Here is a 26,030-nt window from a genome sequence, read left to right as displayed (position 1 = left end):
TTGAAATCAACCCGACAAAAACAAGAAAACGCTAATGAAACCTGTGCTTGTTACATCTTATAGGGTTGAGGAACTCAGGCACAGCAGGGCCAGGTCTTCGAGGCTTAGGGCAAAGAGGCTGGGCATTGCCTGCAGAGTTTGCCTCGGCAGCAGAACCAGAACCCAGAAGAAGATTGCTGCTTTTCTTCACGCCTAATTGGTGCATAATTTGTTCCACCAAAAAACACAACAAACAAGAAGAAAGAAAGAATATCGAAGTTACAAGCAGTAGAAAAAGAAACGATTAACTTGTGACTGCAAAATTTCAACTGTTGCCCTATTTACTTACCCTCATTGAAATGGTATATAAGAACCTCCCACTTTTATTTAAATATAGAGACGGATTGTCTGTCCTCTCATTTCCATACTCTTTTTATGCTCTCCTGTTTTATAGTTACGGTTAAGCCATGTCAACATTTTATATTCTTATTACTTTTTGTTTTATCATTTTTATAAAAAATTAATATAAAATGTTAACGTGGCTTAATCGTGACCACACATCACAAGAGGGCATGAGAAGAATATGAAAATGGGAGGGCAGACAATCCACCTCCTTTAAATATTAGCCACACATTTAAGACACAGACAGAAAGAGAGAGAGAGAGAGAGAGAGAGAGAGAGAGAGGTGAGTGAGAAAATAGTGAGAAGTGGAGCCACATTTTGGTCGGAGACTTGGTTCAACTGTGTAAGTATAGGAGGAGTAGAGGGTTGGCCAAGAGTGGAGTTAGGGTAAGTCTTGGCTTTTGATCTCCTCATATTCCACTACATCCCTTCTTTGTCTACGGATTTTTTGGTGCTCTATCTCCATAATATTGAACCATTCTTTTTCTCATCCAATTTTTATGACCATATTGCAAAATTCCATGTTGTTTGGAGGGCGTCTTATCCCTACGGTCCTTTTCCCAACTTTTAGCTTCGACGGGCTGGAATTAGATTGTCGTCGCGAGTTTGTTTTGTAGTTCTTATTTCCTCGTTGAAAAAGAGTTGTGATGGTAACCAGTATAAAAGTTACGGTGGTTACAAAAAGGCTACAATACACGGCACTTAAGATCATTGGATCCAATTCAAGAGTAAGATTTAAAGGCTCCTGGTGCTGGAGTATTGTAGATCTAAGGGCTCTAAGTCCAGAGTTAGATCCAAGGACTCTAGGTCACCACACTTCTCTTTATTCACTCAACAAAATGATATCTTACCAAAAAAATCCTTTTCCAAACTTCACACAAAACAATGAGAAAACGAAAAAAATTAATCAGGGATATCCCAAATTAATAACGCAACTTCATGTGTCTTAACTTTCCCACATAGCATTGCGTTATCAATTTTTAATCCGCGACGGGTGTAGGTAAGTCCTCACTGAAAGAAGGGCAATGGCACACTCCTCATTCTGGAAATCTAAGAAAAGTATTACTGTGCAAAGTTACAAGTCAACAGATGGTGAATCATGAATAATATGTATCCCAGTCAAACTTGGGCTGTGAATACACCTCATAATCTATAGGTCCATCCACAACACTGTCTACAGTTTGTACGCCTTCCAAAAGTGCTGGATGAAGACAGTCATTCTGGGAAGGCAACAATTTATACATTACTAATACCCCAAGTGTGAATATAGCTTGCAGCTTCGTTGAGTCTCCGTGGACCGAAAAGAACAACAGCATTGCCAGCAGGAATAAATCGACGCAAAAACGCATGATGCACAGAACTGTATCCATCAACTTCCCATCATTCCCAGCAGGAAAGCCCCGGACCCTGTAGACAAAGAGGAAGTTGTACTTGTCGACCACGTACCTATACCCAAAATAAATAGCACCAACGGGAACCACAAGTGGGGAGAAGGAAGAATATATGAAGGTCAGGGCAAATATCGTCAGATTGAATGCATAATATTGGGCGAAATCAAATGTCTGTTTGGGGGCAGTTGATGTTCTGTTGATTGGGTAATCAGAGAGATCATTTCCCTGCAGAGTTCTGGGAGAATCGTAAGTGTTGTCCACAATCAAGGGCCTTTCTAGACCATTTGTTTCCTGAGTTTCCAATGCGTATTCTTCATTTTGTTCCGGGACAAGCTGTAGCATGTCATTCTTCCGAAACTTCTGAATCTTCCTTTTTATCCAAGGGATTGGAGCCAATAGATCATAAGATATGCCCAGGAATGTACTTGTTATCAAGAATGCAAGAGAAGAAAGACACGATCTTGACAAAAACGAGGCACTCATGTACTGCTCAATTCTCTTGCAATCTTCTCCATCCATATAGCACCTTCCCATTTTTAAGATGGCACTCTCTAAAGATGATTCAACCAGTCCCTTAAGAAGTATAAGATTCACCAGGAAGAAACAAACCATCTTGAGAAGGGCAGCTCGTTGCTCCCCCGACACTGTAAGATGTCGCTCGAACTTGGAGAGATATGAAAGTGCTGATGGAATAACCATATACATGCTGACAAAAATAAACACATTGGGTAGAAACTGAAAGATAAGACTCCCGAGCCAGCTTGAGCTCTGCACCCAAGCAAACCACAACTGGGCATTATCCATAGCTTCCGCATTTATAATCCGCCAGGCATTTTTTAGAGCACTGATAATTGCCAGAGGAGAGCTAAAGAACAGAAGAATCAACAACAAGCACGTGTTCACCAACACTCTTCGCAATTTCAGTGAGAGCTTCGACGACCCCAAATGATTCCAATAAATATCTGTGGCCAAGGGTGCCTGCTCAACTTTCCATTGGTTTCTCTGTAAACGCGATTCCACAAGAGAAAATAATTTCCCTATCCGCCTCTTCTTCTCATGTCGAAAGTCCTGAACCGCTTTATTAGCAGTGTACACATCCTTAAACACCACAAACGCAACTCCAGCACCTAGTGCACGACCTTCTTTGTAAGCTGCCAGTTCAGTCTCCAATTCCGCTCTCCATCCCTGCAACTTTCCTAACTTCCTTTCATCGGTGTATCCCAACCTAGCCATAGTATGATACCAGAAATCCTCCACCTTTCGCCATAAATTACAAGCACAACCCCATACTCCCTCTGAAGAAGTCCTTACGTATCCACTCTCTTCACTTTCATACGGCAAGAGCCGAGAGTCAATTCGTGCAACCAACCAAGAAATTTCATGTCTAACCCTCACTAATTCCGAGGCTAATTCATCCAAAGCACACAAATCCATCGGCATTATAACCCTATAAACCTTTCCAGGATACCTATGTTGAAAATACTCATGTAGCACAGTCCCATCATTCCCTATGGTTTTCGGTATCCCCTGCACCATTATTGTAAAAATCGCCGTGGAATTCACAGTCGGGTCACTCAAATTGCCATTCCCATCCCTAATCCTAGTGATTCTCAATCTCCCTTCAATAGCAGAAATACCAAAATGCACAAGAACAACAACAACAACCACGAAAACGAAATGCACCCAAAGCAAAGCCGAACCTTTCTCAATGTGATTGATGGTCGTCTTCGAGAATTGATCCCCCAGCACAGCACTCCCAGCATAGAGATTCAGCGGAAGCATCACAAGCACAGCCAAAACCGCCATGGACAACAGCAACCCGCAGCTGCCGCCCTCGATCAAGAGAAACTGGGCGGCGTCAGCGCCACAGTGGCGCGCAATCTCACGACACGTGGCGTGCCACACCGCGAGGAGCTTAGCGACGAGGGCAGACGGGCCGGGCATGCGGCGGTGGTCGCTGCGAAGCTTGACAAATATGAAGAAGAAGACGCAGAAGAAGGAGCCGATGGCGGAGATGTTGAGAAGGTACTGGATGTTGCCGTACCAGGCCTCGTAGGTATCGGCGCCGTCGCCGGGGGACGGCGGAGGAGAGAGAGTGTCGTTCATGGAGGGAATTGGGGAGAAGACTGAAGATTGATAAGGCGTGGCCATCGGAGGCATGGGAAATCTAATGATTGAAGAACCGGAAATTGGGGTTTTTCTGGTGGGATTTGAGGTAATTGGGATTGAATTGGATTGGAATTTTCTTCATGTGGGGCAGAGATTAGGGTTTGGGTGGGGTTTTGCGGGGATTTGGGGTTATGGGGAAGAAGAGGAAGATGCTGGGATTTTTTGGGGTGGAGTGTTCCATGCTGGCAAGGAATAATCGCCCAAAAAATAATAATTATAAGCTAGAGATTTTCTTTTTTAATCATAAATAGAATAGGATTATAAAAACAATTAATTCGTTTTAATGCATAGTTATGGTCTGGTGGTATTTCTCTCCATTTAGAAGTGAGAGATCTTACGTTCGAATCTCGTGAACAGTAAATTCGATACCAAATTAAGCTGCTCATTGTCTGACTAAGCCGAACTTCCCCACCCCTTAATGTAAAATATTGATGTACCAAAACAAAAAAAAACTAGGTTAAGCTTTCTTGACCAACAAGAAATTAGCTTTCTTTTGTTCTTGAAGGAAACCTAGTTTAATTTGGAACACACAAATCTGATACTTGTTTTGAGGAAAACCCAAAATTGTTGGAAATAGAATGAGAACCAAAAGTGTTGTGACATGAAAAACTATTTGTTCTAGGGTGCCACTAGCTATGAACGATAAATCTTGCGTTGGCAGTTATATATCACTCGGCGTTAAAATTTTATAATATGAGTAGATGAAAAAAGTTTAGTGATTGTTTGATATTCATTTTGTTTTCAATTTTTACATTTTTGAAAATTAAAAACTTAAAAAAAAAAAATTATAACTAATTTTAGTTATAAAAAAATAATAATAATAATAATAAAAAAAAAAAAAAAAAACTGAAAACCACCAAAAATTTAAAATTTAAAATTTGGGCCAAAATTTAAAAACTATATATTTTTTTTAGTACATCGATATTTTTACACTAGAGGAGGGGGAGTTCAGCTAAGTCACACAATAAGCAACCTAATTTGGTATCGAATTCGCCATCCATGAAATTCGAACCTAAGATCTCTGACTTCTAAGTGAAGAGGAATACCACCAAACTGTAGTACTTTTTTTTTTTTAAACTGAAAAATGACAGTAGTAGACCTAATAAGATTTTAGTTTTCAAAAAAGCAAAAATTGAAAACAGAATGATTATCAAATGATCATTAGTAAAGTGTAACATGTTATAATATGAATATATTGGTAGTATCATGCGACAGTATAATAATTTGAAAAACTTGTCTTTGCGTATATTCAATTAACGATATTAATGAGGTGCGTCTCTCTCCTTCAACATATTTTCTCATGTAGTTTCTTTTATTTCTTCTCTTTGTGTAAGCATAAAACAATCCGGAGAATTGTTATTGGAAATGTGTGTAACTCTATGTGATAACGAGAGTGTTAATTTAAAATTATTATTAGCTCTGTAAAAACATTATCGATGTAGTGTTTGCATGTGTTATTTTCTTGTGTTTGTATAAATGAGAAATGCGTAATAACTATTATGGAGCTTCGATAACAACTCTTAGTTAAGAGTAACAAACTTTACAATTGTAAGTGGACTTATTTGTACAACAATAAAACGTCGTGGCAATAAAAACCTTTTTTAAAGTTCGTTAATGATATTGTTTCTGGTGATGGGCCTAAATTTTGGGCCTTTCTTGGCTGATCGAGGTCTCCAGCTGCAGGGCCACTCTTCTCTCGTGCCTTTGGGCTTGATGAAGCAAAAGCAATATGTCCATCATCTTATTTATTTTCTTTTTCTTTTTATTATTTTAACTCTGGCCAAAATGTAAATGTATATCTAGAGGAATCAACTTATGCAGAAGAGGTTTACTGTCATTATAATGTCTTGTTTTAATAAAATAATGTCGTTTTTTAAAGAAAGAAAAAAATGATCTCTGAGATAGACATAATTTATCACTTTAGTCTTTGAGATTTGTAATCGATAGAAATAGTCTATGAGTTTGTATACCGTCAATTATTTTGGTATTTCTGTGAAAAAAAAATTCTATTACATAAGAATTAAAATGACAAAAATACTCTTAATTTAATAAACAATAAGCCAAAATAATTGACAAAAATTCAGGGTAATTTGTTATTTTTCCTTATTCAACTAAGATTTTTCACGGAATGACCAAAATGATTGACAGTGAATAAACTCAAGGACTAGTTCAATCGATTTTAAATCTCATAAACCAAAGTGAAAAGTTATGCTAATCTTCAAAAACATTTAACTAAATAGTCTATTATATTTTAAATCGAGACGTCACCCTCCGTTTTGTGTAAAACTCTTTTTTTATTTAGAGAGTTATACATCAATCATTCTTGCTAGTGAACTTTCACCAAATACGCGTTTTAGCCTTTCGTAGCTTTTGGACTTTGAAGCGTTGCATTTGTTTTGTTCCCCCTCTAATTTGACCTCTACATACGTGTTTATCTAGCCATTTAATGACCTAAATTAACGTGGTCTTATTATTGAGCTTGAAAGCCATGAACTGTGTTGCAATTTGGAAGAATCCAAATTGACCCAATTGTTGGTTCCCAATTCCCACCAAACGAATTTTTTGTTTTCAAATCATTCTCGGTCGTCTAAAGATTGACTTCTGCCAAACATGGGTACTGTCTTATAAAACAACAGAGGAAAATTATCTTCCCTCCTAATCTATCTCCTCTTCCTTCATTTCATATTTGAACTGTTATAGTTAAGTCATGTCAGTATCTTATATTGATTTTTTTATAGAGCTAATAAGATAAAAAATAGTGTGTGAGAGGAGAGGAGGGAAAAAGATGAGAATATGAGGGGAAATAATCCTACTTCTACAACAACCGCACAAAAACCTTCTAAATTACGTACTGAGGTAACAAATATATAAAGTTGTATGTAGAGCAGGGCAACTATCTATACAATGAGCAACCTAATTTGATATCAAATTCACCATTAACGATATTCAAACCTAAAAATGTAATATTAAATGACTATTACGTTTCTTTCTCAAAGTTTAAAAGATATTTTAAGCTCGAATTCCCGATTTCCGACTTTAGCCGTTTTAAAAAATGACTCGATCGTGTTGTCATATTTGTGTGGATTGGATTAGGATAGTTGAGATCCTAAAGAATATACCATATTTTTCAATAATTTTATTCCCATTTAAATGCTTAAAAAGAAATAAAAAAAACAATAATTAATAAAAAAGCAGACAAATGGTCGGTTTGGTCGTTTGCTTGTGATATGACTTTTCTGGTGTTTGACTGTGAACCATGGGAATTGGTCTTTTACCTTTTAAATTCCCCAACCATAGTAACGCGTAATCTCCCTATCTCTTTTGTGACGTTTTGTCGGTGGAGTTTAAATATTTGCCCATGCAAAAACTATAAAGAACAACATCATCACCCAACTCCAAACTACATCAGAGTCGAAGACAATAACAAAGCGTTATTACACTAACAAGGTTGATTGTATGAATCTTAAAATATCACAACGTTTAATTTTATGCTAAGTTTTCTGTTAGTCTCTAGTGCTTCGTGTTTTTTTTTTTTTTTTTTTTAATCTTTTGCCAAGTCATCCTAGGTTCTCCTTTCTTTTGCCACTTTATCTTGTAATCGTAGTTTTTAACCGGAACATCTGCAACTCTTTTATCATGCATAAATAAAACCACAGGGTTGATTTTTCAATTGCAATATCAAAATTCTAATGTAATTGTGCATTGTCACTTTCTTTTTCCTGAATGACCGAACTTTCCAATTATCTTGTAGTGTATTCTTAAATTTGTGTTGCTGCATACAAAGAATGGTCGGCATAAGCATCGCATGCCACATGCAATATACAATGTTGGTGGCATGCGATATATCATATACAATGTTAAAGTAAAAAAAGAAATGTTGAAATTTTATAGTCATTAGGTTTGGTTGCTAAATAACACTTAATGATATTCATCAAATCATCGGTGGCTTTGACATTAACATTCTATACACACATAATAATCATGTCATTTCAATAATCCAAGAACTTCTTGATTCATAATTTAAAGTTTTCGGACTCATTTGAAAGTGTTTTAAAATAATTAAAAACGTTTTTAGTGAACCTATTTCTTAACCAAAATGCAATTGAATCTTGAAAAAACACTTAGTACTCATTGGGAACTACCCGGAAAGAAGGGATCGAACATGGGCAAGCTCGCTTTCCTTTTTGGGGATGGAGAAAGTGGACAAAACAGACTCAACCGACGATACAGATAAATGTGAGATGCTCGATAGAGATTTCTTATATTGGAGAGTCATATGATGCAGTCTGCAACGTATCAAATACGTTGTTGTTTAGAGACATTTGAATATACTATAACAACTCTTATATATGAAATATAGACGACCAAACTTGGATAAAAACACAAATAATTGTACTTAAAATGCATCTTTGCCTGTAAAATGTTTATTTGGGATATTCATCAACATATATGCTCAAACGACAACCTAGCTTTGTCGTTTTTTTTTTTTCAACTAAAATTTCATTAATAGAAGAAAGTATGACAGAGATAAGAACCTAAGAGCCCAACAAATTGGCATGGTCAGAAATTGAAATATAACTTTTCGAATGAGGGTTCTTCAATCACGTCGTTCATCGTACATTGTACGGCTATAAATCATTGTAAATTTTTTCATTTAAAATTAAATATAAACAGTACCTGACGAAAACTGACCGCACGATTTACGATAAACGGATGTGATTGGAGGATTCCATAATCTTCAAAGAGAAACCGAAGAGAACTCTCGTTCTAGCTCTTCAGCGAAAGAAACATACAACACTACACGTCCAATTAAAGAGGTAAAGATACAAAAAATAATAAACTACAACATGGCGTAAAGAGCACAAAAGCCCTATTAACAATACAAGATGGCCCGAGCAAACAAGTAGACAACGACCGCCAACATTATATGGCAACACCATTATGACCACCCCGAATATTGACCAAACCCCGCCACCACAACGAAGCAAACCAGGAGCACCGCTGATACCATTACACCTAGCTTTGTTGTTTGCCATGCTAGGGTTGGAATCTTAGGGTAGACAAATCAATAAAATAAAGGAAAACTAACGAAAAATTTAAATTTTTTTTTAGTTTTAATGAAAAATAATAAATAAAAATGTAGTGAATAGTACAAAAAACGTAAAAATGTGACGTTTCGTTAAAAATAAATAGTATTAGAAGTGTTTCGTTAAATTTTCCGTAAAACAAACCATAAAAATAAAAATTGTTTGATCGGGAATTGGCGCCATAACTTGCGACAATGGGTTTTTAAATGTATACATGTTGTTCAATATTGGGCACAAATTTAATAAAATCCAGATTCTATTAATATTATTATTTTTATAATATTATTTACGTTCAACTCTCTAAAACTCCATAAAATGATTGCCACTTTCTCGTGATTGTGTGAGGACACATGTCCTGCAGGCACTTGAGGCAGGGACACGTATGCAAACAATCACAAGGTCACAGACACAAACCATCTTCAAGAATCAAAATTGTGGTGGGAATTTGGGAGGGTGTTGCCCTTAAATAATACTCAAAACAAACACGCAACAAAGTTGAATAATAAACACCACGAGTCTCCAAACAATGTGTTTGCAAATATAACACACACACACATATATATATATATATATATTTTTTTTTTTTTTGGAATATTGTGTAATGTTTAAGATGATTGAGTGGTGTATTTCTGAGATTCGTAAAGTATGTGCTACTGCTATGTATTTGAATTTAAAAACTGAGCAATCAAATAATACTTTTAGCTACTTTCTAAGTATTTTCATGTAAAAATAACATATTACTACAAGAAATAACATGTCAACCATACCACACAAGCGATCTTTTGAAAGAGAAAATGACATACTTTAAATGGATAGAAAGAGAAAGGACTTTTTGAAATGTAATACTCATTGAAAAGTAAAATTTTTGATATTTTATTTGAATATATAGATGAAAGGGAAAATTTTTTACTTCTGAATTTTGGATCTTCTTGTTGTCTAAACTTTTGATTTGGTAAGTTAAAAAGTACTTGGAATTTTGAGAATTGAGTTATGTTTAAATTTTAAGTGGAATTGAAACTTACACACCTAAAGTAAATTTAGAGGCTTGTATTGTGCTAAAAGTACGAATGAAACTCTCAATTTGACGAAATAATTGACAAAGTTAATGGTCAAGGGTGTAAATTGGGCAGAAGAGATTTATCGCAGTAGCGGAAAGTAATTATGCCTATGCACTCTATTATGAGTTCGATCAATTGCTAAATTTTTAAGAGTAATGTTAGGTAAATCAACTTTTTATACCAAATTTTCAAACCATATGATATGTCATCAATAGAAAATAAGTACGTTAATCAAACATTAAGTAATAATTCAATCAGCAACAACCACGTTATATGATTTATAAAATTTGATCTAAATAATTAGTCTTCCTAATGTTACTCACTTTTTATATCTCAATTAGGCAGACAAAATTTAAAATTATTTAATAATTAATTTTTTTTTTGTTAAACAATAAATTTTGTTAAATTAAATTATTCGACAATTTAGATTTGGAAGCAAATAAAAACTTTTCTGTTTTATATTTTCATAATTTTCAATTAAAAATATTAAATCATTGTCCCTCTTTCTATCTACTTTCTCTTTCTTTGGTTCTATGTGGAGCCCATTGCTGCCCGTATGCATTGCTGGCTTTCCCATCGCTTTGGTGGCTTTTCTTTCAGTGGGGGTTTTGTGTGCTGAGAAAAAAAGAAAAAGAAATAAAAAGGTGTTTCAGTTCGTTCAATCACACTGATTGAAAGCTCGTCCCCTGTCAAGTAAAATCAATCTCTATCTTCCTCCTCGTCCTACACCCTTTTGCGTCACCCACAGGAAAAATCCCAAATCAGAAAAACCCCAAAAGACTTGAGAAATTTGCTTCAAACACCAACAACAGAGACCCCTATCGAAAAACCCTTTTGCCCACAGTTTTCAAGTTTGATGGATCTGCAGATCTAACGCGTATAAACCCACATGTATTGCTCTGTTTCTTTTAGATCTCCGTCGTTTTCACCAGTCAAGGTTCAGTAGCTGACATCAAAACTGCCTAATTTTGCACTGTGAGTTGATTTTTCTTGGTTTTTACTCTCTGATATGTTGTTTTTGCTATTGGGTAATCAAAAAGTTTAGTAATTTGTTGTTGGGTAATCAGAAAGTTTGGTAATTTGTTAGTGGGTAATGGTAAAGTTGCTTTGCGTGTGTAGAGATAATTGTGTGGTGGAAGTTTGGTGTGTAGAGTAGTGGTAGAGTAGCTGTGACTGTCACTATTTTCCCAAAACTATGTGTTGGTTGTGTTGCTATCTTTGTTTTCAAGCTAGTATTTATAGCAGAAATGCAGATGGGGTTGATATTTCAGACCTGATTTTGTTTTATCATGTATTGAATGAGCCTGTTAACTAAAATTTACTTTGTAAAGTCTGATCCTTTGGTTAAGTTTGTGATGAATTTTGATTAACTGGGTTTTTATATTCCTGTTTTAATTGATTGGTTTCGGGTTTTATAGTCGATTTTTTGGTCTTCAGGAGAGGAAGCCGGTGTGGTGGGGTCTTGGTTGTGAAAGGTATTGCATCCATTTTGGATGTGGAAGCATTCGAGGCTGGCCCAGGTGAAATGAGGGATGTTATCAAGGTTGATGAACTTTCTGAGGGCCTGTTGGCTGCCTTCCTTGGACCAGTATGGACACGCAGGTTCAGATGCAGCTGGCAGACAAGACGGGCTACTTTGGTACAAAGACATTGGGCAGCACATGAATGGTGAATTTTCAATGGCTGTTGTGCAGGCCAATAATTTGCTTGAGGATCAAAGCTCGCTCGAGTCTGGCCCCCTGAGCTCGCTCGAGTCTGGCCCGTATGGCACCTTTTTCGGAATATATGACGGTCATGGCGGTCCTGAGACCTCACGTTACATCAATGATCACCTATTCCAACATCTAAAAAGTAAACCACATCATCCTAGTCCCAAATGAACTTTTTAGCGTAGAAGTGTTTGTGGGTGAAATAAATTTGATTCGCTCAAACTAGTCCATGTTAGGAATAGGATTTATTATCCCAGAATTAAATGAAGCTCCTTACTACAGTTCAGGGGATATGTATTATCTATTTCTCATTGATGATTTTTTAAGATTGAAATGAAGTCATTGCTGATGATTCTGTTAATCTTTTTTATATTCAGGGTTCTCTTCAGAGCAACAGTCCATGTCAGTAGACGTGATACGGAAAGCATATCAAGCCACAGAAGAGGGGTTCCTCTCTGTTGTTACCAAACAATGGCCTATGAAACCCCAAATTGCAGCTGTTGGATCTTGTTGCCTTGCTGGTGTGATTTGTGGTGGCACCCTTTACATTGCCAACGTTGGCGATTCCCGTGCTGTTCTGGGGAGAGTTATGAAGGCTACCGGGGAGGTTCGTGCCATCCAGTTGTCATCAGAGCACAATGTGGCCATAGAATCTGTCAGACGGGAGATGCATTCTTTGCACCCCGATGACTCACATATCGTAGTTTTAAAGCATAATGTATGGCGCGTGAAGGGCTTGATACAGGTAACTCAATTGCGTCAGTTTCTCAAATTATTCATGACAGATTCTATGATTCCTGGTAAAGTGCTTTTTTTCCTATTTCCTAAGCTAATTCAGTATTGACTCATTTAATTGTTGAAGAAGAACATTGGAATGACTAAGGCAGTTTGGACTATTGGATAGAGAACTGTGGTTTCGAATAGAACAAAACTCTGTTAATATCCACCGTTCCAGGGGACTAAGATGTTGGTTTTATGTTGGGTACTTAGACCTTTGAGCTACTACATAGGCTTGTAGGCTAATGTTTATTTTCATTTAAAGAATAAAGATGTCGTTTGGTAATTATCCAACATGATTCATGGCGGGATAATACCTGGCCTGAGAGTGATTCAAATTTCAAGCAGTGATAAATTTTGGTTCTTTTTTGGGGTTGGAGTAGAGCTGCTACTAATTTCCTATTTCTATGGTAGAAACGACGGAGCACATGCTGGGTGTTACTGAGTTTCGTGGTTATAATCATAAGTGGCATTTTCTTTTCAAAGACAACTTAATTTTTGGCGTTTAATGAATCACAATTTATGGTTCTTAATTGAATATTTGGTTGTTATTTATATTAAGGGTAAATATATTTTTCTTCTGCAGGTTTCTAGATCTATTGGCGATGTATATCTTAAAAAGCCTGAATTTAACAGGGAGCCTTTATATGCTAAGTTTCGCTTGCGCGAACCTTTTAAAAGGCCAATTTTAAGCTCTGAACCATCGATCTCTGTACATGAACTTCAACCGCACGATCAGTTTCTCATACTTGCTTCTGATGGGCTGTGGGAGCACCTCACCAACCAGGGGGCAGTTGATATTGTTCAGAATCACCCACACAGCGTAATTTACTCATCTCTACAGTTCTATTTCGTTTAACATGTTGATATAGCTAGTTACATGGTGGGCTATATTTGGTCTCTGTGCCAAATGGGCAAGTGGCCTTTGAGGAGGATATAAATGCTCGTATCCATAGGATCGAGTTTATGACTACTAATACAGGAGCACCAAAGAATTGTGTCGAATTGTATATCAAACACCATATTGCGAGTGGTTTAAAAGAGAAGGAACATGATTTTACTTGCTTCTTGTTTTTCAGGGAAGTGCTCGGAGGCTTGTGAAAACTGCCTTGCAGGAAGCAGCTAAGAAAAGAGAAATGAGGTACTCAGACTTGAAGAAAATAGAGCGTGGTGTCCGCCGGCATTTCCACGACGACGTAACAGTGATAGTCCTATTCCTTGACTCGAACCTTGTGAGCAAAGCCAGCTCAACGAGAGGTCCTACTTTGTCCGTGAGAGGAGCGGGTGTTCATATACCGTCAAAAACTCTTGCCCCATGTTCCACACCCATGGATAGCTGATGGGAGCCAGGTCATATAATATTGTATCTATTGTTGAGTCCTTCTGGGAACTCCAGTGAACCGTCAGCTTGTACATCCGAAGAGACAAGGGAAGGTGCAGTCAATTTTTTTTTCACTGTACAATGTAACAATTAACTTGAACATGTAATTTATTTTTAGTTTATGAGATATTGAGCAGAGGTATAAAAGAAAGAATAAAAAAAATGTAGAGCTTCAAAGGTGACAGGCACATAAAGATTCTTTCTTGTGGACAATCTTCTCTAAGATTATTTTCTCTTTCGGGATTTTCTAGTATGCTTCGGTGTATGGTAGAATTTTTTCGGTTTTCTTCAACTTCGTTGTAGAGTTTTTGGGACATGTAAATCATGCGTGGAAGGACACCTTGGAAATGGAAAATCTCTACATGCTGATTGCTTGTACGTTTTCTTTGAATTCTGAAATTGTCAGGATGGCCTGAGTGCAACGTAGAGCTTCTTGAATCCTGAACGAGGGGTTTGTTGGGGTGACGTCCGCATATACTTTATCTTACAACTAGAACCTAGTTTACCGTCACGTGGCACCCCAGTCTATTATCATAACGTCATGTATTAGTGATGTCACAAAGTCGATGAACTTGCTGCATGCAAGTCTCTTCTAAATGGGAGAAGAGGAGCACACACTTCCTTACACCTCCTGGTATGACAATGTTACAAAATCGGCAAATTCACAATGTGGAAGATACTTGATACTACTGTTTTGTTAAGAGTTCCCGAGTAGATTTTGCCTCTAAAAACCGGTTTGCAGCGGAATGGTGCCCAAGAGCTCTTAAACCATCTCAAGATGTCGACGTGAAACCTATGAATCTGATGGCACACAGTTTTGAGACAAATCGTATTCCAGCTATCGTTTAGGCCAGTTGGTTTTCAAGATCCCCTTGAAGGCTGTTAATGAAGTTGTCTCCCGAAGAGATGTTTCCTTCAAGTTCTTGCAACACTTGGTGGAAATTTAGCTAAAATTTCCTCCACGACCTCGCTCTAAATTGTTTTGATCGAAGGGGAAGGAATTTAACTCGTGCAGGGGGGTGGACACATTGCCCTATCCAATGGCCTAATATGTTTTCCTTTTTTTCTTAATACAATATTCTCCTACTCTGAGGGAGAGGAAGGATTTATGCTAACTCGGACAATGGTCCAAATATAAGCAAAAATCGAAATCAGCATGTGAGTTAAACTTGATATATAATTATAAGTGAAGAAAAATATCACTTATCGTAATGCTAGTAGGTAGTATCCTTAATATGTTGATTATACCCATGATAAATTGTTTACAGAGTATCGAGAACACAAGTCACGTGATTTACAATTTTACGTGTTATGATAAAACTCGACAACATAACTGAATATTCCACTTCTAGAATGTTCTAACTTTAGGCTCAAGAAAGGAGAGTTAGAAAAAGAAAAAAAGAAAAAAAAGGAAAGCGATTTTTCCTAAAAAGAATTTAAATATGAAAAGAGGTTTCCCAGTTTCAAACATGAAGAAAACGGCTAAGAATATGAAGAACTTCCCTAATTAAAATTTTCAAATTGATCTTTTATCCTCGGAATTAGATTAAAAAACAGCAAGTTTTTACAATTACCCCTTCAAACAAGGAGTTTTTACTACCAGTATATATACCCCTAGTCCCTACCCATGAACTCAAAAAAAAAAAAAACAGAACGGACTAATCTTTAGAAGTCCGTACAAATCTTCTTAAGCAAACCAAAACCCTGCAAATTCAGAGGAATCAGAGACATGGGTGGTATTCCTTCCAAATCCAATTCCAGGGTGGTGGATGTTAACGATCAGGTACGGCTTTGTAGAGAGAGAAAACGCCAGCTAGAGTTAGCCCTAGAGAGAAGGTCTGCGTTCGCAGACGCGCAGTGCAAGTACATCCATTCGCTCTTGGCGGTCGGGCATGCTGTAGGGATGTTAGCAAACGTTCATACTCAAAACATTGACTCAACGTTTTCGGACTCCGAAATTTCGACGAGCTCTGTAAAGGTTGACGGAGAAGAGGACGACGCTGGGACGACTGATGGGGAAGTAGTTTGTAGGGTGATGGTGGCTCCTTCGGTGGCATCATCAACACAGAGAGATTCTGAGGGGGGAGAGATGGCGATAAGTAGTGAAAAGGAGGGAGATTCGAGTAATATGAATCAAACGGAAGGAAAAGCGGTAGAATTGTTGGAAGCACTAAAAGCTGTTGAGAAGCATTTCTTTCGAACTTATTATTCTGGTATGGAGGTTTCGAGGATGCTTGAAACCAACATGGTTCAAGTAGAATCTGCTTCCAAGGAGATTAAGGGTGAGATCCTTCTCTTTTAACTTTTCGTTTTGAGTAACTAGGAGATCAAAATTTTTAAACCAAATTTGCAAACTAAATGATGTGGTTGTAGATGATTGAATTATTAATTAATAGTCGATTAACGTGCTTGTTTTTTTATTAGTGACACATTATTTAATTTGCAATTTAATTTAAAAAATTTGACCTCTCTTGCATTACTTTTTGGTTTTTCTTTTGTCTTTTCTTGACGTTTTGTGATGATGATTTTTAGTGCTTTTGTCCCCCATCTGTTTTATTTTTCAACCTAATTTATAACTAAAATATGCATGAAAAATTAATATATGGTGCGTGGGCATGGTAACACTTTTTTTTAGTGTGTGAAATTCATGTCCACATTTGATTTTATTCTTTAATATAGCTCTAACGTCAAAGCATCTATGATTTTGGGTGCAGAAAAATCGGAAAAGTTTGTCCGTTCAATGACGGTGAGCCACTCCGCCTCATCTAGATTCTCCTCCAAAATTCTCTTGAGATCTAGCTCTAGAACTTCTTCGACATGCACTTATTTCAATAGTGGCCTTGATGACCATGGAAAGACGTTGCTTGGGGGCCATTCGTCAACACTTGCGAGCCTATACGATGCGGAGAAGAAGCTGTATGAGGAGGTGAAGGTACAATATCAATCTGACAAGTTCTTTTCTTCGTTCAGTTTCTGAAATTTCTTTGCTACACAACTTGATCTTTCATTTGATTTTTTCGTATTTCTTTGATATGAGTTTCACAACAATTTTTTTCTGAATCATCGTTAAATTTTATATTCAGATTGTGGAAAAAACCAAGAAAAGATGCGTCCGACTGCAAAAGCAAAGAGGAGAAGGAGATGTGCTCAAGAAAAAGGACAGGATTGGAGTTAAAATATCGTACTTGGATAGCAAAATTTCAAATTCCTATACAGATATCACATATAACTCCAAGAAAATTCAAAAGCTGAGAGATGAGTTGCAGGCACAAGTTGTTAAGTTGTTTCAAGGGTAATATAAATGCCACAATCATACTTTGAATGTGTATTAGACACCTGAATATTTTTGAATTGTGTTCTAACCCTCTCTTTCCCCATTTTTGCAGCCTAATGAGAAATTCGCAGATGATGTTGGAAGCTCATGAGATGCAAAAGAGAATCATGTCTCAAGTGAAATGTCTCAACTCTCCGTACGATGGAATGTCATGCAATGACTTACACCAACTTGCCACTTCTAAGCTTGAAGACGAACTTCAAAAGTGGTGCTCTTGCTTTGCTTCGTATGTCTCTTCGCAGAAGGTGTACGTTAAAGCTCTTCATGGTGGGATATTCAAGTTTGCTGGTGCTGAAAATGGATCCGGCACCCCTGACAAGTCTTCACTGTATCAGAGTTGGTTAGATTGCCTGCAGAGCCTTCCAGATGAAGCAGTCACTTGTGCCATGAAAGACTTTGGGAAGGACGTCCGAGCACTGGTGGATCGACAAAGAAAGGAGCATCGACTAAAGAAAGAGATTGCTGAAGAGTTGAAAGAACAGAATAAGCGGAACAGGCCTGAAACTGAGATGAAGGAGCAGTTGGGGAAGAAGCTAGATACTAAGAAGGCGAAAACTTATATTGCTGTGAGTAGATTTCAGACGGGATTTTCTACAGTTTTCGAATCCTTGGTTGAGTATTCAAACAATGAAATGAAAATGTATGAAAACCTTATAGCATGCAGTGGAGATGCAAACGAAGCTGACAACGAAAGTACCAACTCATCATAAAATGACCTTGCTACAGTCGGGTTAATGCCGATGGCGGATTCGGAAAGGATGCGTATAGGGTTTTGAGCATGACAGGCAATTTTAAGAGTTGTTTCATGTTATAGGCTTTGAGAACGTTAGGAGCCTAAGCTTTTTTGTTTTATTATTTTGGGAACAATATTTAATTTTTCTTTGATCCTTAATTTGTTGCAAAATCGTAAATAACTTTTCATGGAATGACGGAGAAGCTTGATTCTAAATATAAACTCCGTTTAATCAATAGGATATTTGGAATTAGGTCAATAAACCAATTAATCTATGGTTCCAACCTTTCTCAAAAACACTCGGTTTTGCTTGTAGTGCACGTTTGTCTCCAAATATGCTGTTGTTTTAGGTTAATAAGCTTTCTTGTATGTCACACGTTATAATATTGTGAATATGTAGAATATTCTACAATATCTCTTATAAAAAAACACTGTATTGTTGTGCTTCTTAGAGGAGTGATATATTACAATTCAGAAAACTCTTGCATAATGCACATACAGAAGAAAGATGTATTACATGTTCAGTTCTTTTTCTCTAATAGATTCCTCATGTATATCTTCCCAATTTTCGATGTCGATGCTGCTATCATTCAACTCCAAACACCTTAAGCTTGTGCTCTGAAAGGAAAGGCTATCTACGTCGACATGAAACCTCTGGAGTCCAATGCCATCTATGCTCACCGAGTTTTGAGACTGGTCATAGTCCATTGATCTTCTATGCCCTAGCTCTGATGGTAGGTGGGACGTGCCAGTTGATCTTCGAGATCCCCATGAAGGCTGTTTGCTAATGAAGTTGTCTGCAAAGTATAGGGCCTCTTCGAGTTCTTTCCACACTTGCGACATGGTAGGGCGGTTTTTGGGCACTTTCACAACACATCTTAGGCCAAGTTTCCCCATCTTTAGCATCATCTCTGTGTTACATGGCTCTGTTAAAAGATTTGCATCTAAAATCTCCTCAACACGGCCTTGCTCTAAGCTTGGTCTTGCCTGCATTCAAGAAAAACAGCTCACTAGAACTCGAAAAACAAAGGCAAACTCTTTTGCGAAGCAAGTTTGAATTTCCCCCTCTGCAGTTCAAAATTAATTTAAAGTAGAATACATATCGCTTGTATCAGAAGAAAGAAAAGAAGAAAAAAGAGCAATGTTTGAAATGTTTACCCAGTCAATTATATGCTGCTTAGAGCGGTGGCCTGTCGAATCAAGCGCAGGCCGGGAAGAAATAAGCTGCAGAAGTATCACACCAAAGCTATAGACATCGCTAAACGGCGTCAAATGGAAACTTGAACAATATGCAGGGTCTAGGTATCCTGGAGTTCCCTTGATTTGGCTGCTGACATGTGATTGATCCTCAGTAGGCCCTGACCTAACAAGTCCAAAATCTGAAACCTTGGCTTCAAATCCATCTCCTATCAAGATGTTGCTTGGCTTTATATCGCGGTGGATTATGCTCGGGTTTACTCCTTCATGCAAATGTGCAATGCCTGCAAAATTTCACACAATCAATTAGAGTTCTACTTATCTAGTTAGGCTATTTGTATAGTTATGAATCTCTGATGACTGACCTTTTGCTGCTCCAATGGCTATGTTGACTCTTTGCCTCCAAGTTAAGCTCCTCCATTTTCTTCCTACATGGTAATTTAACAGGATTTATGCTAAACAAACATAGAATTAGGAAGATTTATAATTAGCACTTAACAAGTAGGTTTAATTTCCTGGTAAGGAACATACATACCCACAAAGTAATCAAGGAGAGAACCATTTGGTACATATTCATAGATCAACACTTTTCCTCCTTTTGCCCCTATTCCAGTCACAATCGGACATATTAGCTAGTTTACATGCCTTTATCAAAGGAATTGATTTCCACACACCTTTTTATAGCCTATGTATGCACTCCTGATCATTTTTGGCATTCGATTTTAAGAAATCAAAATTAAGGAGAATCATAGGGTACTGAAATCATTTCCCTTATCAATACAAGGAGCGGGCTAATTTAGAAAATTAAACATGCATTTACAGGTGGACTACATACCAGATGATCCTTCACAATATCCAACCAAACCTACAAGGTTTCTCTGCTTGACCTTAGAAAGTAGCCTCACTTCTGTTCAAAGAATAAACACTACACAGAAATCAGATGATATCAACTAAATTCTGAATCTTTCTACACTACAAACTTCTACATCGATAAATCTATTTAGAGACACAAGACTATATATATTTGATGGGGCCCTACTATTGATGCACATATATTAAAAAATGTTAGCAAGCGTGTTACTTTTGTGTATCTGAGTACCGTTTACATGTTTTTATTGGTTGAGGCTTACCATTTCTGAATTCTTCGACACTCTGAAATGAATCGGCGTGGGCTCGCTTAATGGCTAGGGTTCCTGCATCATCAAAGGTCCCCTTGTAGACATTTGCAAAACCACCAGAACCCAACAAGCACTCACTGCTGAAATTATTAGTAGCCTTCACTAGTTCATCCAACTGGAAGCGCCTCAACGTTATTTTCTCTTCTTTCAAATTTCCTAACAGACAAAAACATAGTAGTCACACCCCGAAATCTTCAAGTGGTCTCTCCAGATCGTAACTAATGTTCTCTTGTCAAACGGATTAACAAAATACGTAATTTCATTTGGTTGTTTAGTTCAGTAATTTCTTGTTTTGAATGGATGATGTTTAATTGATACTGATTACATAAACGTCGAATATGTGGTAATTAAGACAACATTTTCATATTATTAGTCCCGTTTGATTTAGTTTTCATTTTTTGTGCTAGAAATAGAGAAAAAGTATAAAAGAGAAATGAATAGCGGAGAAGGATGTAGGATGAAGGGAGGTACTGGGAGGCAGAAGAAAGAAATGAAGGAGATTACATGAAAACAAAAATTTGAAAGTGCAAGCACGTTATACATTTTCATTTTGTGTTTCGCTCACAATTCATTCTTCCGCATACTTTTTCTGTATCTACAACACACACAAAATAACACTAAATAATAAAAACTAAAATCAAAATGGTTATTAAATGATGGTTGTTGAAGAGTGTCAATGAATTGGGTTAAATTGGTGTGGGCCCCACAACAAAATGAGGTTTTGCTCACCTTTGTGCCCAAGCTCATGTAGTAATTGTCTTTGCCTGAGAGCTGGTAGGAGCTTCTTCTTGATCAAGTAGTATAACAAGGCCACTATCAAAACTGACAGAATGCCAACAAAGCCTCCCAAAATGCGTATGTGAGCATGAACAAAACTTCGAGATGGTGGTGAAGCCACCACCAACTGGCGTCGCATTTCCATTTTCGTATTCTTTAAGGGGTGTGCACACTTCGATTCAGTTACATTTTCATGAAATTAAGGTGACCATTAATTTGCTTCAAATTGAAGAGAACAATAGGTAGAGGAGGGGAAGGATTATTGGGAAGTGCATGTATATAAGCTGATCCCAGACTGATCAATAATTATCTGCCGGCTATTATTTTCAAAAATATATAAATATGTTATATACATATGTGTATATTAAGTCTATAGTTTCAAAGAGACATTATTCAATCGAGTCACCATGACTAGGTCTAATGCTAGGACGGCATATAAGCCAAAAACAACTTGTACATGTATACGTACGTGTATGTGGATTGATGTTGTTGCATTACAGAGGATTTCTTACTATAAGAGGCATAGAATTCTCGTGATTCTTAAACTCAAAACTGGACATGTGTTGGTAGACTTGGCCATAGGTATTGTTAGAGTATTCGTTAGGATGTAAAATGGGGGAGTGGTTGATTGGTACAGAATACCAATCTACGATATATGATTAATGTTGATACCATTAAATAATCAACAGGATATCGAGTATTGAGCATCCACGATATACCTTACAATACTTTTCCAATAAAACCTAATTATATCATAATCATTTGTTTTTCATGTCTCTTGACAATGTAACGTACTAGATATAAGGACGAAGTCAGAGATCTGTATCGATGAGGGTATCCTCAGACAACAAAGTTACAAATTAAAATGCTGAAGAATTTATTAAACAAAATACCTATATATTAATCCATAGGATTTTTTGTACAACGCATCACACTATCCCTCGGCGTGTTTTCATGTTTTAAAATCGTTGCATGACAACTTCATTACGAATACCATCAAATATCTCTTTCTCTATAAGAATAACCATGTTATCATTCATTCATCAATCTCCCATTCGATTTCTCAATCGATTCTTCATAAATTTCATGGTTGAAAATGTTCTTTCAACATTGGCCAACTAAAAGAATTAATGCTAATTAATATCACAAGCAAGTAAACTAGCGATACGTCTTATTAATATAACTTTTTTTATCCACCAAAAAACAATTGAGTGGGGGCATTCGTTGCAGGGCCACTTGAGCAGAAACTATAGATCAAACAATCATCTTTCACTGTGGGGACACCCAGGTACATCACCGGATCCTTCACAACCAACATTTCTAAGTTGACACCGAGCTCTTGGGCCATTGCCATAGGGGTGTTGGCGCTGAAGTAGACCGTTGATTTTTGTAAGCTAACTTGCTGACCAGAAGCCCGACAGTAAGCTTTCAGTAAGTTTGACATATTCCGGCAATTGTCAGGAGTAACTTTTAGGAACACAAACGTGTCATCAGCAAAAAGTAAATGGGTAAGCTTTGGTCCATTCACACTGAGTTGAATACCATCCAAGAACCCAAGACCAGTGGCCCTCTTGATAAGGCGGGAAAGAACTTCACAAACAATAAAAAAATAGGTATGGTGACAGGGGTCCCCCTGCCACAGCCCCCTTAACGGCTTGAACTTCTTCCCAGGCTGCCCATTTAGAAGCACAGAAAACTGGATAAATGATACACAAGCATCACATAATCCCATTTTCCTCACCACTGCCTCCAAAAAATCCCATTCAACCCGGTCATAAGCCTTGTTCATATCTAGCTTGATGCCCAACTCAAATCTATGCTTAGCTTTCTGGAGCTTGAGGAAGTGGAAGATCTCATGGGCCAAAATAATATTGTCCTAAATTTGGTGGCCATGGACGAAGGCATTTTGACTAGGGGGAAATTAACTCCGGCAAAAATGGTTTCAGCTGGTTGGCAAGAATTTTTGATAATACCTTATAGGAATAATTGCATAGACTTATCGGCTTGAATTGATTCACAGACTCTGGGAGTGGGACCTTGGGAATTAAAACAATATGTGTCGAGTTGATCAAATTCGGACAAGTTCCCCCACTAAGACATTCAACAACCATCCCCATTACCTATGGAGAAATAATTTCCCAGAAGTGTTGGAAGAACACCCCCTGGAATCCATTAGGACCAGGCGCATTTAGGCCGCCTATCTACGCCAAAGCCTCTCTGATCTCCATCTCCTCCACATAATTCCTTAACCCATCATTCATCTCAGGCATTACAATTGGATCAACACATTCCAGAATGTCCCCCCACTGGCGACTCCTCTTCGTAGAAAACAACCGCATAAAGTGGTCATCAACCACATGCCGGATACCTATGAGCTCATCCGTCTAACTCCCACTAGCATTTTGGAGTTTGCTAATGTGGTTAGAACGTCGGCGTTGTACCGTAGATTGATGGAAGAAAACAGTATTAGCGTCCCCTGCTTGTAAGCATCGAACGCGGTTACTTACATTAAGGACCGGGTCCTGGTAAAAATTATGGGGTGGAAGCAATAATTCCTCTCCTAGGCAGGTAAAGAAGTGCTTATTAAGGCTATTGCCTTGGCTGTCCCAACAGACTCGATGAATATGTTCCGGCTGCCTGATAGATTATTCAGGGAGATTGATGCTGCTCTTGCCACGTTTTGGTGAGGAAATACGAACAAATAGCAGAGCATTCATTAGTTAAGGTGGGACGAAATGGCGGCTTCTCCACGAGCCGGATTCGCTATGGGTTAAGGTGTTGAAGGATAGATATTTCCCTCAGGATTCGTTATTGAAGGCCAAGAGGGGCGGGCGTGCGTCGTGGGTTTGGTCTAGCTTATTGGAGGGACGAGATCTTATCACTCGTGGGTTGAGATGGCAAGTTTTGAGCGGGAATTTGATCAATCTGTAGGCTGACAAATGGGTTTCCTGGCATCCTGAATGGTCATCCGACTCCTAAAGGTGGGGTTGAGCTTGACAAGACACGGGTGGTGGCTTCGATCATTGACATGGAGCGTAGGACGTGGAGATCAGATGAGCTTGGGGCCCTTTTTTCTGAGTTGGATGGGGCTGCGATCTCCAGAATTCAGGTAAGGGATTCACTTTCTTCATATCGCCTTATCTGGCCCGCCTTTAAGAATGGCAAATACTCGATTAAATCGGGGTATTGATGGGTGCGAAACTTTACTCCGGGTTGGCGGATTGATCGTCCATCTTCCTCCAATTTTGCTGAGTATGCGGTGTGGGCTAGTATTTGGAAGCTTCAAGTCCCTCCAAAAGTGAAAATCTTTGTGTGGCGCTGCATAAGGGGTGTCATTGCTACTTAGGAGAACCTGTTTAGGATGAGGTGTGCTGAAATCCGTGCTGTCCTATTTGCCTTGCTCATTCGGAATCTGTTGAGCACCTTTTGCTTCTATGCTCGTGGGTGCAGCCTGTGTGGTTCGGTGGTCCTCTTTGTATTCGAATTAATGGCATTTCAATTACCTCATTCAATGACTGGCTCTCTCACTTGTGTGCATTGCAGCTGGGGTCTAATGAGTTTAAGTCTCGATTTTTGTCTCAGGTGGCCTTTTTCTGTTGGTTTATCTGGAGAGCCAGATGCAATGCGGTGTTCAACAATCGTACCCCATCTCCATCACAAACCATATTCAATATTTCCAGCAGTTGGGAGAATTATGTTGCTGCTAAGTCAAGGGAATCTGGTCTTGTTCCTCCGCCTCTGCCCAGCCGTGAACGTGCGATTTCGTGGTCTCCTCCTCCTTGTCCCTTGGTGAAGGTTAATGTGGATGCGAGCTGGAGACAAGGTGCTAATTCTGCTTGGGTTGGTTTGGTGGTCCAAGACTCAAGTTGTAGATGTTTGGAGGTCAAAATGGTGGCGGTTCTAGCTTCGTCAATGGCGGTGGCTGAGTCCTTGGCGGTTCTTGAGGGGTGCTATCTGGCGAAGGGTCTGAATATCCCCCGGGTGGTGATAGAATCAGATTTGAAACAGGTTATTTCATGTTTGCATGATAGCTCTTTGAGCTGCGCTTTGGAAATCCTCCCAATCTGAAACTGTATCTGGGTGGTTGGGAAGACCTTCCAAGCCTGTTCCTGGTCTTGGATTCCAAGATTAGTAAATTATGCGGCGAATTTCGTTGCGAAGAATTTTACTCCGGAGATGTGCAATCATGTGTGGGCAGATTAGCCCCCATCTTTGCTTGTTAGAATTGTAAACAAGGATGAGTTGCCTTGCCCTTCGAGTGGTTAGTTAAGGTTCTTGTTTTTGTGGGACGATGTGTTCGCCAGTTGTGGCAGCGTCTTGTGTAATCTCGTACCTCTTTTTCTGCTGGGGTATGTTGGTCTCCCTGTTTTGTTAGCTGTCTTCGGCTTTCTTTGTTCTTGTCTGGCAGTTGTGCCTTGGTAATGAATCCTTTCTTCCAAAAAAAAAAAAACAATCTTTTTTCATACTAAAGTTACAATTTTCTACTCAAAATTTTGCATGGGTAAAGACATATAGATACGGATCTATGTGAGGGTAGAATGAGCCTTCTTATTTTTTTGGTCAAGTTTTTCCAAGCTTTGTAATCTCTCAAGTCATTCTATCAGATACTAGATATAAATAAATCAATAAAAACATAGAAGAATAAAAAAACCAACAAAAATAATATTGTTATATGGTGCATTGAAACGGTCAATCCTGCTTCCCTAAGGTGCTCATTTTGAGGACGTGTGAAGACTAAATGCATATTAGCCACAAAATTATATTAGTTTTAATTCAAAGCTTAATATGTTTGACAACTTAATAAAGCAAAACCAATTTACAATTCACGAACCATTAGAAATTTTATTTTCTTATTTTT

General features: G+C 38.0%; 5 protein-coding genes across 8 annotated transcripts; 2 read left to right on the top strand and 3 right to left on the bottom strand.

Moving 5' to 3' along the window:
- Positions 1-1,463: 1,463 nt before the first annotated feature.
- Positions 1,464-4,113, bottom strand: LOC137747678 (CSC1-like protein At4g35870). Its single transcript, XM_068487834.1, has one exon. The coding sequence runs from the start codon at positions 3,930-3,932 to the stop codon at positions 1,479-1,481; it is 2,454 nt and encodes an 817-aa protein (XP_068343935.1). The 5' UTR covers positions 3,933-4,113; the 3' UTR covers positions 1,464-1,478.
- Positions 4,114-10,764: 6,651 nt separating this feature from the next.
- Positions 10,765-14,322, top strand: LOC137747124 (probable protein phosphatase 2C 46). Of its 4 annotated transcripts, none has more exons than XM_068487139.1 (5): positions 10,765-11,061; positions 11,524-11,937; positions 12,173-12,540; positions 13,159-13,395; positions 13,652-14,322. In XM_068487139.1, the coding sequence occupies exons 2-5, from the start codon at positions 11,619-11,621 to the stop codon at positions 13,910-13,912; spliced, it is 1,185 nt and encodes a 394-aa protein (XP_068343240.1). In that variant the 5' UTR covers positions 10,765-11,061; positions 11,524-11,618; the 3' UTR covers positions 13,913-14,322. The 4 variants fall into 4 exon arrangements, with proteins under 4 accessions (XP_068343240.1, XP_068343241.1, XP_068343242.1 ...); XM_068487140.1 differs by having other exon boundaries at positions 11,505-11,937; XM_068487141.1 differs by lacking the exon at positions 10,765-11,061 and adding an exon at positions 11,181-11,411 and having other exon boundaries at positions 11,505-11,937.
- Positions 14,323-15,682: 1,360 nt separating this feature from the next.
- Positions 15,683-17,997, top strand: LOC137747776 (protein ALTERED PHOSPHATE STARVATION RESPONSE 1-like). Its single transcript, XM_068487925.1, has 4 exons — positions 15,683-16,235; positions 16,668-16,885; positions 17,037-17,245; positions 17,340-17,997. The coding sequence occupies exons 1-4, from the start codon at positions 15,683-15,685 to the stop codon at positions 17,995-17,997; spliced, it is 1,638 nt and encodes a 545-aa protein (XP_068344026.1).
- A 536-nt stretch (positions 17,998-18,533) lies between these two features.
- Positions 18,534-21,317, bottom strand: LOC137747775 (probable serine/threonine-protein kinase PBL11). Its single transcript, XM_068487923.1, has 6 exons — positions 21,125-21,317; positions 20,348-20,551; positions 19,753-19,821; positions 19,583-19,645; positions 19,179-19,501; positions 18,534-19,007 (listed from the first exon to the last, which is right to left on the bottom strand). The coding sequence occupies exons 1-6, from the start codon at positions 21,315-21,317 to the stop codon at positions 18,534-18,536; spliced, it is 1,326 nt and encodes a 441-aa protein (XP_068344024.1).
- A 1,044-nt stretch (positions 21,318-22,361) lies between these two features.
- LOC137747774 (uncharacterized) lies at positions 22,362-22,961 on the bottom strand. The gene has a single exon (XM_068487922.1). It carries the CDS (start codon positions 22,959-22,961, stop codon positions 22,362-22,364), a length of 600 nt encoding a protein of 199 aa, XP_068344023.1.
- Between the last annotated feature and the right edge of the window lie 3,069 nt (positions 22,962-26,030).

This window comes from Pyrus communis, chromosome 10 (genome assembly GCF_963583255.1).
Source record: "Pyrus communis chromosome 10, drPyrComm1.1, whole genome shotgun sequence".
Taxonomy (NCBI): Eukaryota; Viridiplantae; Streptophyta; class Magnoliopsida; order Rosales; family Rosaceae; genus Pyrus; species Pyrus communis.
This window is presented reverse-complemented; position numbering and strand designations above follow the sequence as displayed.

Bases quoted from the DNA above. Each gene is read 5' to 3' on its own strand.
- LOC137747775 (XM_068487923.1), bottom strand. From the start codon at position 21,317: ATGGAAATGCGACGCCAGTTGGTGGTGGCTTCACCACCATCTCGAAGT. The intron at 19,822-20,347 runs GTAAGCCTCAAC...TGACTGGAATAG, and splicing joins TGTCGAAGAATTCAGAAATG to GGGCAAAAGGAGGAAAAGTG. The intron at 19,646-19,752 runs GTATGTATGTTC...ATTACCATGTAG, and splicing joins TCTCCTTGATTACTTTGTGG to GAAGAAAATGGAGGAGCTTA.
- LOC137747776 (XM_068487925.1), top strand. From the start codon at position 15,683: ATGGGTGGTATTCCTTCCAAATCCAATTCCAGGGTGGTGGATGTTAAC. The intron at 16,886-17,036 runs GTACAATATCAA...TTTTATATTCAG, and splicing joins AGCTGTATGAGGAGGTGAAG to ATTGTGGAAAAAACCAAGAA. The intron at 17,246-17,339 runs GTAATATAAATG...CCATTTTTGCAG, and splicing joins GTTGTTAAGTTGTTTCAAGG to CCTAATGAGAAATTCGCAGA.
- LOC137747124 (XM_068487139.1), top strand. From the start codon at position 11,619: ATGTTATCAAGGTTGATGAACTTTCTGAGGGCCTGTTGGCTGCCTTCC. The intron at 11,938-12,172 runs GTAAACCACATC...TTTTATATTCAG, and splicing joins CCTATTCCAACATCTAAAAA to GGTTCTCTTCAGAGCAACAG. The intron at 12,541-13,158 runs GTAACTCAATTG...TTTCTTCTGCAG, and splicing joins GCGTGAAGGGCTTGATACAG to GTTTCTAGATCTATTGGCGA.
- LOC137747678 (XM_068487834.1), bottom strand. From the start codon at position 3,932: ATGCCTCCGATGGCCACGCCTTATCAATCTTCAGTCTTCTCCCCAATT.
- LOC137747774 (XM_068487922.1), bottom strand. From the start codon at position 22,961: ATGAACAAGGCTTATGACCGGGTTGAATGGGATTTTTTGGAGGCAGTG.